At 42.4% G+C, this 15,388-nt stretch overlaps 1 protein-coding gene across 4 annotated transcripts in view; it reads left to right on the forward strand.

Moving 5' to 3' along the window:
• Positions 1-432: 432 nt before the first annotated feature.
• LOC117345860 (epithelial membrane protein 1-like) overlaps positions 433-15,388 on the forward strand; it is a 58,626-nt gene continuing 43,670 nt past the window's right edge. Inside the window, exons 1-3 of one of the 4 annotated variants that reach the window (XM_033915118.1) lie at positions 743-826; positions 4,780-4,932; positions 8,840-9,058. In XM_033915118.1, coding sequence (XP_033771009.1) covers positions 4,839-4,932; positions 8,840-9,058 — 313 coding nt within the window. In that variant the 5' untranslated portion in view covers positions 743-826; positions 4,780-4,838. Of the gene's footprint in view, positions 564-736; positions 827-1,020; positions 1,136-4,779; positions 4,933-8,839; positions 9,059-15,388 lie in introns of those variants that run through there. The other 3 variants (XM_033915120.1, XM_033915119.1, XM_033915121.1) reach the window with 3 other exon arrangements.

Raw genomic sequence — 15,388 nt, forward strand, 5'->3', positions numbered from 1 at the left:
ATCATCACTACATCACAAACCAAGGGAGCTGACTGAGTTGTGGTAGCCAAGGGTTGAAAAGATGTTTATGTTGACCAGATTCTTTTGCTATTCTGTGTTTCTGTGGTACAATCAACAGAGGTTTAACACAAGACATATACTTTCCGACCCTACTGGGTTTCCAATATAAGTTTTTGTAGCTGTATTTTTTTTCACCTTTCACAATTTTCCCAGAAATCGGAGAATGTTAAATCGGAAAGCTGTGAAACTTCACCTTCCCACTACAGAGACGCTCTGGGACTCATTTAACCTACAGGGGGCTATTACGTAGTTTTCTCAATGATTGTTGATTGGTTTTTCTTTTCATTTGTTTCCCCGCAATAGCTCTAGCGGCCAGTGTTTGAACTACATCTGAGGAAAGAGCATCCATTGTTTAATCAGTACTATAGACATCAGCTCTGGAGGATGGGAGGTACATCTGAGCACCCCCAATCTTCCCGCCCCCTCTTTTGTGTAGCTGGACCGAAGGTTGCAGATTAATGCGGGGAGCGCGGGATAATCTGCAGAAAGCTCTTCTGTCTCAGGTTATTGCTCCCACCTCTTCTTGCTGGCTAGGGGATGTCTGACCAATGGGCTGCAGCAGCCTAGGCTGAAGCTTCTAGCACGTGACGTGTGGGCGCGGGCCGGCACTAGTTTGCTTACCCGGTTTTGCAGTTTGGGGGAAACGAAAGTGAAAGTTTTTTCGGGGGGGGGGGAGGGGTTATAAAATTCCTAGACTTGGCATACAGGGGTTTTTTTCCAGGAAGGTGAGAACCGCGTCTGGGTCCAGGTGTTTGGAGCAGAGAAGGTGAAAAAGATGTTTCTTTAATTGGTCTTTTCGTCCTAATCTTGCTGTGGAGTGGGCGCGTGGCTTCAGCCTCTCGTTCACGTGGCTGCCCTATTTCAGCTTCTTTTTGTGCGCTTGGTTGCAGCCATGGGATGCCCCAATGCTGCTTCTCTTCGTTCAAGGGAACTTCAGTCTCCTTTGCTTTGAGAATAAAGTTCCGAGAGCTTGCGGGGATGTGAAACTTAAAGAGAATGTATTTCTTTAAGGGGGGGATTAGCTGCAGTCTTGGTTTGTGGACTGCTCAGCTTTGATTTCTTCCAGAAGCATAAGGTGGTGTATTCAGTGCATTGCACTTCTTAAGTTGCCCTTATAAATAACACAATTTAGATCAGATAATTTATTCTAAATTACGTTCGTTAATACTTAGAGATTTACTTGCTGTGTTTCTGAAAAGCCATTGATTGACAAAGCGAGGTATAACTGGATATAGGCAACAGATACTTTAAACAGAAAAAAAAATCTAAATAAGTATATGTTGTGTGTGATATAATATACAGATGCCTCCCACCCATGGTCCCTTAGACCAGTTACTCTCTTTAGTCTCTCCCCCAATAATCGCTGTTGCATAGTGCGTTTGATACAATCTACGGATCCCTCCAGATACAATCCACAGACAGACAACAAAGCATTAAGGTGTAAACAGAGATCTTACTGTTCATGTGTAAATGTTTCGTTTCCTATCTAAGGGGCCCTTTTAAACCTTAAACGTGGTTAAGGCACAGAAACAGTCTAAAGAACTACCGCGTTAATGAGCTTTGCCGTAGTTTGCCTGCTTCTTGCCCATTAAACCCCAAACTTCCAAGTTGTTCCAATTCAAAAGGGAGATTTTAGGCTAGTCCTGGATTTTGGATTTTCGGCAACCTTATCCTGTGACTGGTTTTGTTCAGCCGAATGGGGATAACAGGGTACAGATAGAGGTTTACCTTACAGGACATTGAGCGAATAGGGTATGGATATTTTAGGTTAGGTAGGGAACACTTTCAGGTCATGGACCTGGGGGGCCGCCGCGGGAGCGGATTGCCGGGCACGATGGACCCCTGGTCTGACCCGGCAGAGGCAACGCTTATGTTCTTATGAATAAAAAGCATTTTTCCAAACAAAGAAATCAATTTAAAACTTTGGGTCAGTTGCCAATAAAATGTGGGCTTTTTTAAAAATTTATCAAAGAAAAGGTAAAGATTAAAAGGAAATACAAATTTTATGCAGTCATGCATAAAAAGTTAAACGCGATACAAAAAAGATTCACTTTTAAAGGATCCCTGAGCCTAGGCTGAGAGAGGTAGAGCTCGATCTCAGTTTGCCAGATCTGCCCCTCTTAGACCAAAAGCTTGGGTTCTGTATTACTAATTTTATATCTCTTTTCCCATCTGCAGTTTTATCAAAATCAATTTTACTCTGATCCCATGTGTTCTGTATTACTGATTTTATATCTGTTTTCCCATCTGCAGTTTATCAAAATCAATTTTACTCTGATCCCATGGTAACCAAATTCAGGTCTTGCATATGGGAATCTGAGCCCTGTCCCCCTTTCCCATCTCATTACACAGGCCAACACATCATTTTCATCAGAGTTAATGTTGGGTGATTTTGCAGTATTTTTCATGCTGATTTCAAATCTGTGTTTAGTTTTTCACTAGCATGTCACATTTTTGTGATGAGGCTCATTACTGTGTTCAAAAATAAGTCATATCCCGAATATAAGCCCTAGCTTGATTTTTGGGGTAGGTCTTAATATAAGCCCTACTCCTGAAAATAAGCCCTAGTCTTAGGCAGCCCCGCTTCCCTCCATGCCACCGAACCCCCGCTGACCATCCTTCCCTTTCAACCGATCCCCGCCGACCGCAATCATAAATACCTTCCGGCAGAGGAGCGTCAGGCCAGCAGCACTCAAAGGCTGCTTTGCGGCCTTCTCACAGGGGCCTTCTGTGTGTCACATTACTGATGATGTCATCAGTGAAAAGGATTAGGTCCCAATTCCTGCCCCATAGGTTCTCTCTGTCTGTCATTTGCAAGACAGATGCATCTGGGGACATCTTAAAGACAAGAAATCATCTTCCAAACATGTCCAATTTATTGTCAGCTTTACATCCCTTTTATATCATTTTACATGAATCAGTGTTGTCAGCATGTGACTTAAATGCAAACCATATATGGACACAGGTTACATGAAACTTTAAAGAAATTTACAAGCATTTTTCTATTTAAAGACTGAAGTCCAAAGGGTGCCTTGGTCAGCAGAGCCTCTTATCTAAAGCTGCTTGCAAATACAGCTATGAAAACAATTGAATTCACTTCACAACAAGATAACACACATCTTTTCAAACATAAAATGGCCTTGTAGTATTTTAGAGAAGGAAAAACAAACAGGGTCTGGTTTTCTTACAGCTTCAAACATAGCCTAAGGAAAACTACAAGACGTGTCCCTTCAATCAGTACACAGAAGACCCCAGCGAGAAGGCCGCAAAGCAGCCTTTGAGTGCTGCTGGTCCGACGCTCCTCTTCTGGAAGGTATTTATGGTCGCGGTCGGCGGGGATCGGTTGGGAGGGAAGGATGGAGGGTCAGCGGTGGGGGGTGGCAGGAAAATCGAATCGAAAAACCAATTCAATAGACTGAATCGAATCAAAATTTTTTTTCCTGAATCGGGCAGCACTAGTTCAGATTGCTGGTCTTTCTTGCTTCGGTTCTAAACCCCCGAGAGGCTCTCTGGCTGCTCATCCAGATGTCAGGTTTCTTAGGAGCACATTGTGGCTTCGTCCCCTGTTACAGCTACCCTGTTTGACTTGGAATCTCGATTTGGTTCTCCGGTCATTTCCTCGTCCACCCTATGAGCCTCTGGGCCAGGCGTTATTAATGGATCTCACCGTTAAGACAGTTTTTCTGATGGTTTTTCAGCTTGCAGAGTTTCTGAACTTCAGGCTTTGTCTTTCAGAGATCCTTTTCTTTGGATTACGGATTCTAGTGTGATTCTGTGCACTGTTCGCTCCTTTTTTCCTAAGGTGGTCTCTAGTTTCCACATCAACCAGGGGTTCTGGCTGCCTACCTTTACTCCCTCAGGATCGAGTAAGCATAACCAAGTACTGGATGTGTGCAGACTTTTGTTGCGGTGCTTGGAGGTCATGAATGAGTTTTGGTTATCCGACCACCTGTTCGTGCAGGTGGCAGCCCGCCAGTAAGGGCAGGCCAACTTTGAAAGCCACCATCTCAAGATGGATCCATCTGGCTATTTCGTCTACCTATATTGCTGCTGGAATTAATCCCTCTCTTTCTGTAAGGGCTCATTCTACTTGAGGCGTTTTCCTCCTCGTCGGCAGAGTCATTGGCAATTTCTCATGAGATTTGTAGAGTTGCTACTTGGTCCTCTTTGTTTACTTTTACAAAGTTTTACAGGATTAATGTGGCAGCCATTAGAATTCTGCTTTCAGTTCTTCCGTGTTGGCAGCAGACTCATGAGTCCCACCTTGACTCTTTTGGGCTGTTCTGTTATGTCTCACTTGTCCAGGAATAGAGTGGCATTGTACAAGGACAAAAGATTAGGTTCTTACCTTGCTAATCTTTCTTGTAAATCCACATGCTTCCTGGAACCTGCCCTGGGAGATGCTGATTGTCTGTCTTGATAAGTACTGGTAAGCTAAACTTATAGTTTCTTGACCAGCCTTTCTAAGAGTTCCATCCGAACATGTTATGCACTTTGCCTTGGGGGGCCATAGCTGTGGCGCCCCTTCTGTTAGTGCAGGCTGCGTCTCGTAGCACATTTCTTTCAGGTTTATACTGTTTGATAACCTGTTTTGATTATTCATGATTGTTATGCAATTTCATATTATGAGCAGATTAGACTTATTTGTCGGGGAGTTTCCCCATACCCCTTCCTTTTGTCCTTATTCTCTACAGGTGACTTGAGTGTCTGCTTTTGCAGGAATTGGAGGTCAGAGAGCAGTCCTAAAATAAGAGAAGAATGTCAGAAAAATTGTATAAATGAGGCGTCCTACAAGCAGTCTTGTGACATGGGATGCAAAACCCACTTGTCCAGTAATAGAATGTGGATTTACAAGAAAGAAGATTAGCAAAGGTAAGAATCTAATCTTTCAATATAAAATACCAGTTATTAATAATTTCATAATTCACTCACCTGCTGCATTGCAGGACTTCCAGTGGTCTGATTTCAGTGGCTACAATCTGGGACTACAAATACCAACCAAAAAGAGATGGAGCCATGAAACTTACAAGTTATTCCATATAGTCACCACTAAGTTCAACACACTTGGCACATCATGTCTGAAGTTTCTGTAACCCTTCCCAAAAATACTCTGGACTAAATGAACTAAGTGCTACAATCTGGTACCGGTGGTCGCTATAACAGTTTGGTTTAGTGACTGTTGGAATTTGCTGACTTGATGTTGAAAACAGCTCACCACGTGGTTTTCTGTGCGGTTGTACAAAAGTACAACTCTGGCATGCAAACAACCTAATTATTATTAAAATGAGGTAATTAATATTAAAACGAGCCATCTGATCAATGGCCTAACAATTGCAGTGCCATAAGTGGACCGCAAATACCGACTGAAAAAAACGAAACGGGCCTTAGGCATCTGAACCAATCAGGGTCTTAGGCCCCTCCCTATGCATCCCAGGATGCACCAGAAAGGGGAAGGTCCACCAATTTGGAGTAGCGGGCCTGCGAGCAGGAGTGACTGTGCATCCCTCCTGCTATCTTAATACACGTGTGGGGGGTGGTTTGGGGGAAGGGCATCCCTCCTGCCTCTATTTTGGTTACGGGGGTCATCAAGGGGGAGGGCAAATTGCATTTAAAAAAAAAAATGGGAACAGATATTCGCACATGTAACATGCACGACATCTGTCTTGCAAAATGAGAACTCCTTTCCACAGATTCCCTCTCCTTTTTTTTTCCCAGAGCCTCCTTTAATCGGCACAGCAAGTTATAGTAGTATTCTGCATTAAGTCTCAAATTCTCTAAACAGTGCCTTTATTGGCGGCTGCCTTTGACATGCGATAGTCAGCTGCTTTTATCAAGTGCCCTTGACATTATGGATGGATTAATGGAATTCATTTACCAAGAAATTTAAAGTTTGCATGAATATATAGTCTCATGCTATATAATTAAAAACTAATGCTTATTTCATGATGAATAACTTTTGAACTATAGTTTTCTATTTAAGATAGATTTTTCCTCAAAAAACAATTAATTTTTAAAAATCCAATTTTAAGTAGAAAAAAAGTCTGATTTTTTTATTTAAAAAAATCATTGATTATCTACCTTCATCTCTGTATATATGAGGGTGTTTCAAAAAGTAACAGCATATTGACAGTATTTCATGAAACAAATGCCCCTGATATTTCAAATTCCCATGCAGGGAAGATACATTCTTAGAGGAAGTGTTGATGCTACTCAGTAGATGGCATGGAGGGCTTAATCAGTAGGGCACCATATACGGTAGAGAAGTAGCAAGCAGTTAATCAGATTTTTGTGTCAGAGGTTGTGAAATCTCATGAAATTCATAGAAGAATACTGCAGCAATATGGAGATGCCTGTGTTGATGAGCGAAGAGTGTACAAGTAAACTAACTAAACCTTAGGTTTGTATACCACATCATCTCTACATTCGCAAAGATCAACACGGTTAACAGGAGTTAGGGTAGAAAGGAACTCCAGAGAAGGGAAGGATGAAGAGGAAATTTAGAAGACTAGAATAATCAGAGAGGGAGGAAGAGTTACATTTTTGAGAATAACCAGGTTTTCAGATGTTTACGGAAGAGTTGGAGGGAGCTCAGATTCCTAAGAGGGGAGGAAAAGTTGTTCCAGAGCTCAGTGATTCTAAAAGGGAGGGAGGAACCTAGTTTTCCTACAAGGGAGACGCCTTTTAGAGAGGGAAAGGAGAGTTTCAGTTTTTGGGTGGATCTGGTAGAATTGGGGTTAGAGGAATTCCAAGAAAGAGGAATAAAGGGGGGGAGGATGCCGTGTAGGATCTTGAAAGTAAGGCAGGCACATTTGAAGTGGACTCTGGAGATTATCGGAAGCCAGTGGAGCTTGGACAAAAGCGGTGAGACGTGGTCGATTTTGCTTTTTGCGAAGATAAGCTTAGCAGCGGCATTCTGAATCCGCTGGAGTCTTTGAAGATTTTTCTTTGGTAGGCTTAGGTAGATAGAGTTGCAATAGTCCAGTCTGGAAAGGATGGTGGATTGGACAAGTACATAGATGTATTTAAAAATGGGAAAATATCGATCCCTGATAAGGAACACTCCAGTCGTTCCAGCACAGCCATCACTGATAGGTCATGCTGATGCCATTATTCATGAAAATGGGCGCATTTCTTTAGAAGTTCTGGCCTGGGAATTGGATGTTTGTATTGAATCTGCATATACCATTGTCACAGAGGTTCTTAAGTATCGCATGTTGTGTGCACTGTTGGTGCCTAGGATGCTGGCTAATGAGCATAAGGAGGAGGCAGTCTTCATAATAACATCACACATCTCTATTCAAGAAGTTCAAGTCTCAGGCCTCAGTTGGAAAGGTCCTGTTCACTCTCTTCTGGGATATGAATGGACCAATTTTTGAGCACTGTCAGGAAAAGGGTAAAACTGTGAATAGTGCCTGTTACAGTGCAATGTTGGAGGAAGAGCTGAAGCAAAAAAATAAGGAGCCGTCTGAGGACTTTTTGTTTAAAGGTGTTCTTCATAACTCATGCCCTCACACTGCAACTCTTTACACTATTCGGAGATTAAGATTTCAAATCTTACAGCATCCTCCATAGAGCCCTGATCTTGCTCCCTCTGATTATCATGTGTTTGAACCCGTGAAGGATGCTTTGAGAGGATGAAGGTTTGGAAGTGATGAGGTCAAAGTAACAGTGCATTCCTGGCTGAAGGCACAACCAAAAACATTTTTTTTTCAATGGAATAAAGTTGGTGCAACTGTGTGAGAAGTGTGTTGAAAAGGATTATATAGAAAAATGACATATAATTCAAGCAATACAAATTGTATAGATCAAAATATTCCATTTGCTGTTACTTTTTGAAATGCCCTCATATTATCTTTGACTACTAGTATATTGTAGACTAGCACCAATAGCAGCAGGTTTATATTATCTCTGAATGCCAGATATTTCTAAATAAGGTTGGAATAATTTGTTGCTTGTAGTATGACACAGGAGAGTCAAATCCACAAACACTAAAGTACACACAAAGGAGTGGAAATGTCCAAAGAAGACTGGTGAACTCGGATGTATTTCATAATCATCCTTTATTTCTTCAAAAAAGTGATTTAATGACTCAACATGTACATGTTTCGGCCAAAATGGTCTGCCTCACGAGTCTTGCAAACTACACAGTGAAATGAAACTCAGCTTCACATAAAGACATTTAACCAATCGTCCATAGACCACTAAAAAAATAAAAAGCTCCGTACTGGAACTTCCTGCGCCGTAGCTTCCAAATGCATTTGGAAGCTATGGTGCAGCAGGTTCCAGTATGGAGTTTTTTTATTTTTTAGTGGTTAATTTCACTGTGGGGTCCTTTTATCAAGGCGAGGTAGGGGTTTAACACGCAGAATACTGCTTGCCGTGCTAGTCGCTAACACCTCCATTGATGAGGTGTTAGTTTTTTGGCTTGCCGCGGGGGTTAGCGCGTGATTAAATGTCCGATGCACTAACCCCGCTAGCGCATCTTGATAAAAGGAGCCCTGTGTGATTTGCAAGACTGCTGAGGCAGGCCATTTTGGCCGAAACATGTACATGTCAAGTCATTAAATCACTTTTTTTGAAGAAATAAAGGATGGTTATGAAATACATCTGAGTTCACCAGTCTTTGGACATTTCCACTCCTTTGTGTATAATTTGCTGTTTACCATGAATCGTAAAGTAAATGCTTTCATGTCTCACCCCTTCTTTTATGGGCCCTAAAACTAACTACAGTTGTAATATTGAATTACTGCAGAACTCAGTCCATTGTGGTATTTTTCAGATTGCTGTTTAATCCTCAAAATCAGAAGCAAGATGAAGTTTTTCCGTGTTGTAGGGGTGGCAATCTCCTCCTTTGTTCTTCTCTTACAATTGGTTGTGATCACATCCAACCACTGTTATTACATATCATCAGTGGCCAACATAGGACTGTGGCGTGCTTGTGCTCTTATTACTACTACCTCGAGCTACCCACTTTGTGCCAGCAGTCCTTTCTATCCTGGTAAGTCTCTTTATACTGTCAGTATTTGTAGTTTGTTTCTTTGTAGTGTGTGTTTTGAAAGGTTGTCTGTTTATACTATAGATCAGGGCTGCCCAAGTCCAGTCCTCGATCTACTGGCAGGCCAGGTTTTCAGGATATTCACAATGAATATGCATGAGAGAGATTTGCCTGCACTGCCTTCTTGGTATGCAAATCTCTCTCATGCATGTTCATTGTGGATATCTTGAAAACCTGGCCTGCCAGTAGATCTCGAGGACCGGACTTGGGCAGCCCTTCTATAGATATTGAGAGGATGAGAGTCTCTATCCTGTGGACATTTCTAGTTGGTGTCAATATAGTGCATGTGTAAAGGGGTATAGTGTCTGCTACTGATGGAAGGTGTGTCTTATGTACTGTGGATACTGGATGCTTTTATCTTGTGGATATCATTGGTGGCTCTTACCCGGATTAAGAGCTGACAGGAGGAATTCTCCTACTGGAGAAAATAGAGGCATGTCTTTTACCCCTACTTCCCTTTTCCACTGGGTAAGGTTCTACAAGGGTGCTCATAACTGTTTTTAGATAATTATGAGGGTTTAATCATAAGTCATGGCACATTTTTGAGAGAAAAAATAAGTTGCCAACACTGGAATTCTAATATCTACTGTGACACCAGCTGAAACTCGGGTTCAAAACAGCTGGTGGAGCAGTTTCCACTATCACATTTTCCAATAGTTCAGGTATGGTTAAGACCCCCCCCCCCAATTTGTCAGCATCGCCTTGAAAAAAAAAACCCAGTTCCTTTATTTTGCTCCAGGATCACAGTCATTATACTGTAGTGCTCAGGTTTCTAGCTCCGGGGTATGAGTACCAATCTGCTCACTAAGGCAAAACACCAAACTACAAAACTATTTTTAAATAGTTAAAAAGTTGTAAAAGTTTAAAAACCCCAGGCTTTCTAATTCAGTCCAGGTTATAGCTCACTAAGGCAAAACACCAAACTACAAACTATTTTTTCCTGGTTTAAAAACCCCAGGCTTCCTAGTTCAATCCAGGTTATAGGCATGGCAAAAAATCAATCAAACAAAATGTAACCTCTTCTTAGTTCCAAATAGCCCACATTCCTGAGAGAGAGGACTTGAAACTATTTGCCTGAACCAGGCTTCTCTGTGTACTAGTGCTGCCCGATTCACAATTCAAATCAATTCATCGATTCGAATCAGGTAAATCGATTTGAATCGATTCAATTTCCCCAAAAATCAGCCTCCCGATTCAATGATTGACCCTTCCCCCGTACCTTCCAAAAGCAGGAGCTGCAGCGCTGCCTCTTGCTGGCCATCCTCTGCCACTCCTGCTTGAGGGGGAAGAGTCAGTCAGAAAGGCCTCCTCCAGCTTCCCCACTCCAAAATCACGGGCCTTTGGAACGATCTCACTATCCCGCTGCGGAACCTGGGCTCCCTCAAACTGTTCCGAAAACAACTGAAAACCTGGCTTTTCTCTAATATATAACATCTCCTGCTTACTTCCCCTCTTTTTCATATGCTCTTGTAAACTCTCTCTCCCCTCTCTTGTATTTTTAAGCTTTGTAAACCGTGTCGAGCTCCGCTTCCGTGGAGATGATACGGTATATAAACTTAAGGCTTAGTTTAGTTTAGTTTAGTTTACCTCCTTAAGGCAGCTTGCAAGCTCATTTGTGTTATAGCGATCCTGCAGCTGCCCGTCGTCCTCAGCGTCATGTTCTCTCTGCAACGTCCTGCCCCTGCTCTGACGTTAGGGACAGGATCGTGGCAGAGAGAACGTGCCGCTGAGGACGACGGGCAGCTGCAGGGATCGCTATAACACCAACGAGCCTACAAGCTGCCGTGTTAACCTAAAAGTAAGAGCGGGGAAGCTGGGGGAGGATACAGGCTTGCGGGGGGGGAGCAGGCGTTCGTGGCGGGGAGCAGGCCGAAGAGTGCCTTCACGGCAGGAGGGCAGGCCATTGCGGGGGGAGCAGTCCGAAGAGTGCCTTCATGGCAGAGGGCAGGCCATTGCGGGGGGAGCAGTCCGAAGAGTGCCTTCACGGCAGGGGGGCAGGCTTGTGCAGAGGGAAGAGGAGGAAGAGTTCCTTCGCGGTGGGGAGGCAGGCCTGTGCATAGGGAGGAGGAGGAAAGAGTAAGAGAGGGGAGGAGAGATGCCAGACCTGGGGTGAAGGTAAGAGAGAGACCTAACAAAAAAGAGAGGGAGAAAAGCAAAGGAGAGATGGAGGACTAAAGGAGAGAGGGAGAAGAAATGCAAGACCACAAGGGGAAGGGTACAAGAGGGACACATACTGCTCCACAGTAGGTGGGCAGGGTGCAGGATGGCAGGAGAGATAGTAGGAGAAAGCCTGTACGTGGGGAAGGGGATACAAGAGGTAAGGAAGAGAGAAAGAAGAAACTGGATATGGGGAGAGATTAGATGCTGGACATGGAGGGAGTATAGAACGGGGACAGTATTGGAGAGGAGAATAGGGACAGGGACACAGAAGAGAGATGCTGGATGAAAGGGTAGTTGAGAAAAGGAGAGATGGTGGATCTGGGGATGGTGGAGTCCATCGCTGCAGCTGTGGGGGTATGGAGATGAAAAAAAAAGAAAGATGCCAGACCTCTGGGGGAGGAAAGGGACACAGAAGGGGAGCACAGAGATGGAAGATGGATGGTTAGCACGGAGAAAGAAGAAAGAAGGAAAGCCTGATCAGAAGACAACCAGACCAACATGGGACCAACATGATTTGAAAAATAACCAGACAAGAAAAGGTAGGAAAAATAATTTTATTTTCTGTTTTGTGATTACAATATGTCAGATTTGAAATATGTATTCTTCCAGAGCTGGTGTTGAACCGCGAATGTGAGCTAGGATTTAACAGAGAGAGGAAAAGTATTTTTTGTTTGTATATTTTGTTTACACCACAGGACCAGTGTGGGTAGGAGAGAGCAAAGGGGGTGAAGAGGCTATAAAATAAACCCACCAGGATGTTTGCAAAAATCCACCCAATTGGGCAGGAAAATTGAATCGAAAAATCAATTCAATAGGCTGAGGAAAGTTAGATCCTGCTTCCATCAAAAACATTTTACCCTCCTTGTCCAATCCATCATCCTTTCCAGATTGGACTATTGCAACTCTATCTACTTAAGCCTAACTAAGAAAAACCTCCACAGACTCCAACGAATTCAGAATGCCGCGGCCAAGCTCATCTTCGCTAAAAGTAAATTTGACCATGTCTCCCCGCTCCTGGCCAAGCTCCACTGGCTTCCGATTATCGCCAGGGTCCACTATAAATGCTCCTGTTTAGCTTTCAAAATCCTACACGGTATCCTCCCTCCCTTTATCCCTCTTTCTTGGAATTCCTCAAACCCTAATACCACCAGATCCTCCCACAAATTAAAACTATCCTTCCCCTTGCTAAAAGGCATTTCCCACACAGGAAAGCTAGGGACCTCCCTCCACTTCAAAATCACTGAGCTCTGGAACAACCTTACCTCCCCTCTTCGGAACTTGAGCTCTCTCCAAGTTTTCCTCAAACATCTGAAAACTTGACTTTTCTCAAAAATGTAAGTCTCCCTCCAACTTAGGAATCAAGGAAACTCTTATATCTTGGCATCCCAAGTCCTCTAAATTTTCTTCACACTTCTATCTCTAACCCTCTGTTGTAGTTCCTATTTCTTCTACTGTAAACCGCGCCGAGCCCTACGAACGTGGAGATGATGAAGTATACAAACCTAAGGATTAGATTAGATTAGAATGGAATTGAATCGAAATTTTTTTTCCTGAAACGGGCAGCACTACTGTGTACACTATCGCTCCTTGTCTTTCTATAGCGTTTCTCTTCACTTATCCTTCCTAAGGACCTATGGTACTGCAAGCTGAACAGCACCACAGAGGGGAGGGGAGGGGGAGTAATAAACCCCGATTACTTCACTCCCGCCCAAACTGAAAACCTTCAGTTGCTACCAGAGCTGTGGAGTCGGAGTCGGAGGAAATTTCGGGTACCTGGAGTCTGAGTCGGAGTTGCCAAACAATGCACTGACTCTGACTAAATTTAGATTGGAATTAAAAAAAAGCAAGTTTAAATGTCCAAATTCACAAAAAGTTATAATTAATGACTTCTCTACTGTAAGAATAAAGACCAATGCATGCAGTGCCTCACGTAACCACAAAACGAACACGTGCTTCACTATAAGGCACGCAACACACAATTCGGAGCACCAATACTTATAAATGTATTCTCCCTTGTTGTTGTTTACAACTTATTTCCAACGTTCAACAAGGTTTTCATTACCTCGTTGGTAGAAATCAACTGGTGTAGACTCAAAAAATTCATCCAACCAAGCTCTCCCACCATACGCACAACATCTTTTTACGCGGATGAAGATCTTGTTTCACGCGGAGTCGGAGTCAGAAGTACAAAAAACTGAGGAGTCGGGAAGTCGGAGTCAGAAGTACAAAAAACTGAGGAGTCAGAGTTGGAACATTTATCTACCAACTCCACAACCCTGGTTGCTACACCCTTTTTTCCCCCCAGGGTCCTTAGGTTTAACAAACAACCTGTTTCACAAAAGAAAATGCGTTACTTAGACGTAAGATAGGCATCAGATACGCATCTCCAAAAATATTTTTTTTCACTTCTAGACGCCAGTGGACATCCCTACAATGTATTTAGTTATATGTAAAAATGTGTTTTTTACCAATTCTGTTCCATTATTTCAGGATTGTAAGCTTTGACATAATATAAACACAGTATACCATCTTTAAAAGGATAATAAACACAGTATACCCTCTTTAAAAGGATATTTATAATATATTATTTTTAGTGGGACTTGAACTGGGAACATCAGAGTGAATCTTGAAAAAAAGTGACATGCTAACCTTCATTCTAATCTGCTGTGCTAGACAACGAGCCATAAAATCATAGCAATTTTAGTTTTATTATACTGTTCCATGTAGGCAGTTCTGCTAGGATAGATGCCAGGAGACAACACGAGCTTGATCTTACAGCCCTGTCATATTATTTTTCTTCATTATGTCAGGATTGTAAGCTTTAACAGAACAAAAACAAAAAAAAGTAACACAGTATGCCATCTTGAAAAGGATATTTATATTTGATTTTCAGTGAGAGGTATTGACTGACTGGGAGTTGAACTGGAAACAGCAGTGTAGAAGGCTGTTATTTTAACCACTGTGCCACATAAACAGGTATATGGCAATTGTAAAATGAGCTCCTTCAAGCAGTGTAAACAATAGCTGTTTGAGCGTTGTTTGGGCTTTAGCTAGACGTGGTTTAGACTTCAGAAAGATGTTAGTGGGATAGATGCTATTTAGGCTGCCCTGTTGGTCCCCCGTTGAGCTTTGCTTGAGCCATAGATAGACTTGTTTTTGAATGAGGTTTTGTCAGATTTTGGACGTTTCCAAAGCGATCTTCTAAATACAGTTCAGGCATTTTATTCTGTGATTCAGTCACCACATAAACAGGACACATCCATACAAGCATAATGAATTTAAAACTGCCTAAAAATGCCATGTTATTAGCTAATTACAGCACATGAAATTCACAGCTTTAGGTTTCAAGCTCCAAATAACACCTTCTTTCTCACTAAACTTTGCTCCAATCAGCTCATGGGAAGGTGGTGTAGCTCAATGTGTTAAAATCCTGTGCTGATCTTGCAGAGGTTGTGAGTTCAACACCCAGTGCATCTTTTAATTGTGGCATTCTACCTTGCAGGTGCACGTTGATGATCTCACAATGAGGTCAGCTTTGTGCAGCTGAACAGCTCCATTTTGCAATGAAGGAAAATGCATGTTAAGATCTGTATCTGTTTTTTCTATTTTTAAGCTTTGAGAAATGAAGTAATGTGTGCAATATTTATATCTTTTTCATGTTCTTTCTTTGCTCTCAAGAAAGAGCTGATTGCAGCACTGTTTGGTGAGAAAAAAGGGGGTTGTTTTTAAGCAGGAAAGCCAAATTAGTAATTAAAGCTGTAATTAGTAAATCATATTTCTGTTTGGGCAGAAAAGTACTATGTTTTGCATGCAGTATGTTTGTATTGATGTGCCCTATTGATATGGTGGCTTATTAAATCTATTAGGAGGGGAAAAAGAGGAAAAAACCAATTCCTGAAGTCTTTGTAGAATATATCATTTCGGAAGCCCAAAGCACATCTATGTTCCGCCCATAGAAACTCGCGTTCAGCCCAAGCAGAAATTACACTTAGACCAGCTTTTCATTCGCCTTCAATTTCCGCGATGTTTCAACGTGGTCTGCCACCCAACTAGCGTCTATCTGGTGCCTATCCTTAACCACGCCCACATTACGCCCTCGTTATGCCCATGTCT

Source organism: Geotrypetes seraphini, chromosome 11, assembly GCF_902459505.1.
Source record: "Geotrypetes seraphini chromosome 11, aGeoSer1.1, whole genome shotgun sequence".
In the NCBI taxonomy this organism is placed as follows: domain Eukaryota; kingdom Metazoa; phylum Chordata; class Amphibia; order Gymnophiona; family Dermophiidae; genus Geotrypetes; species Geotrypetes seraphini.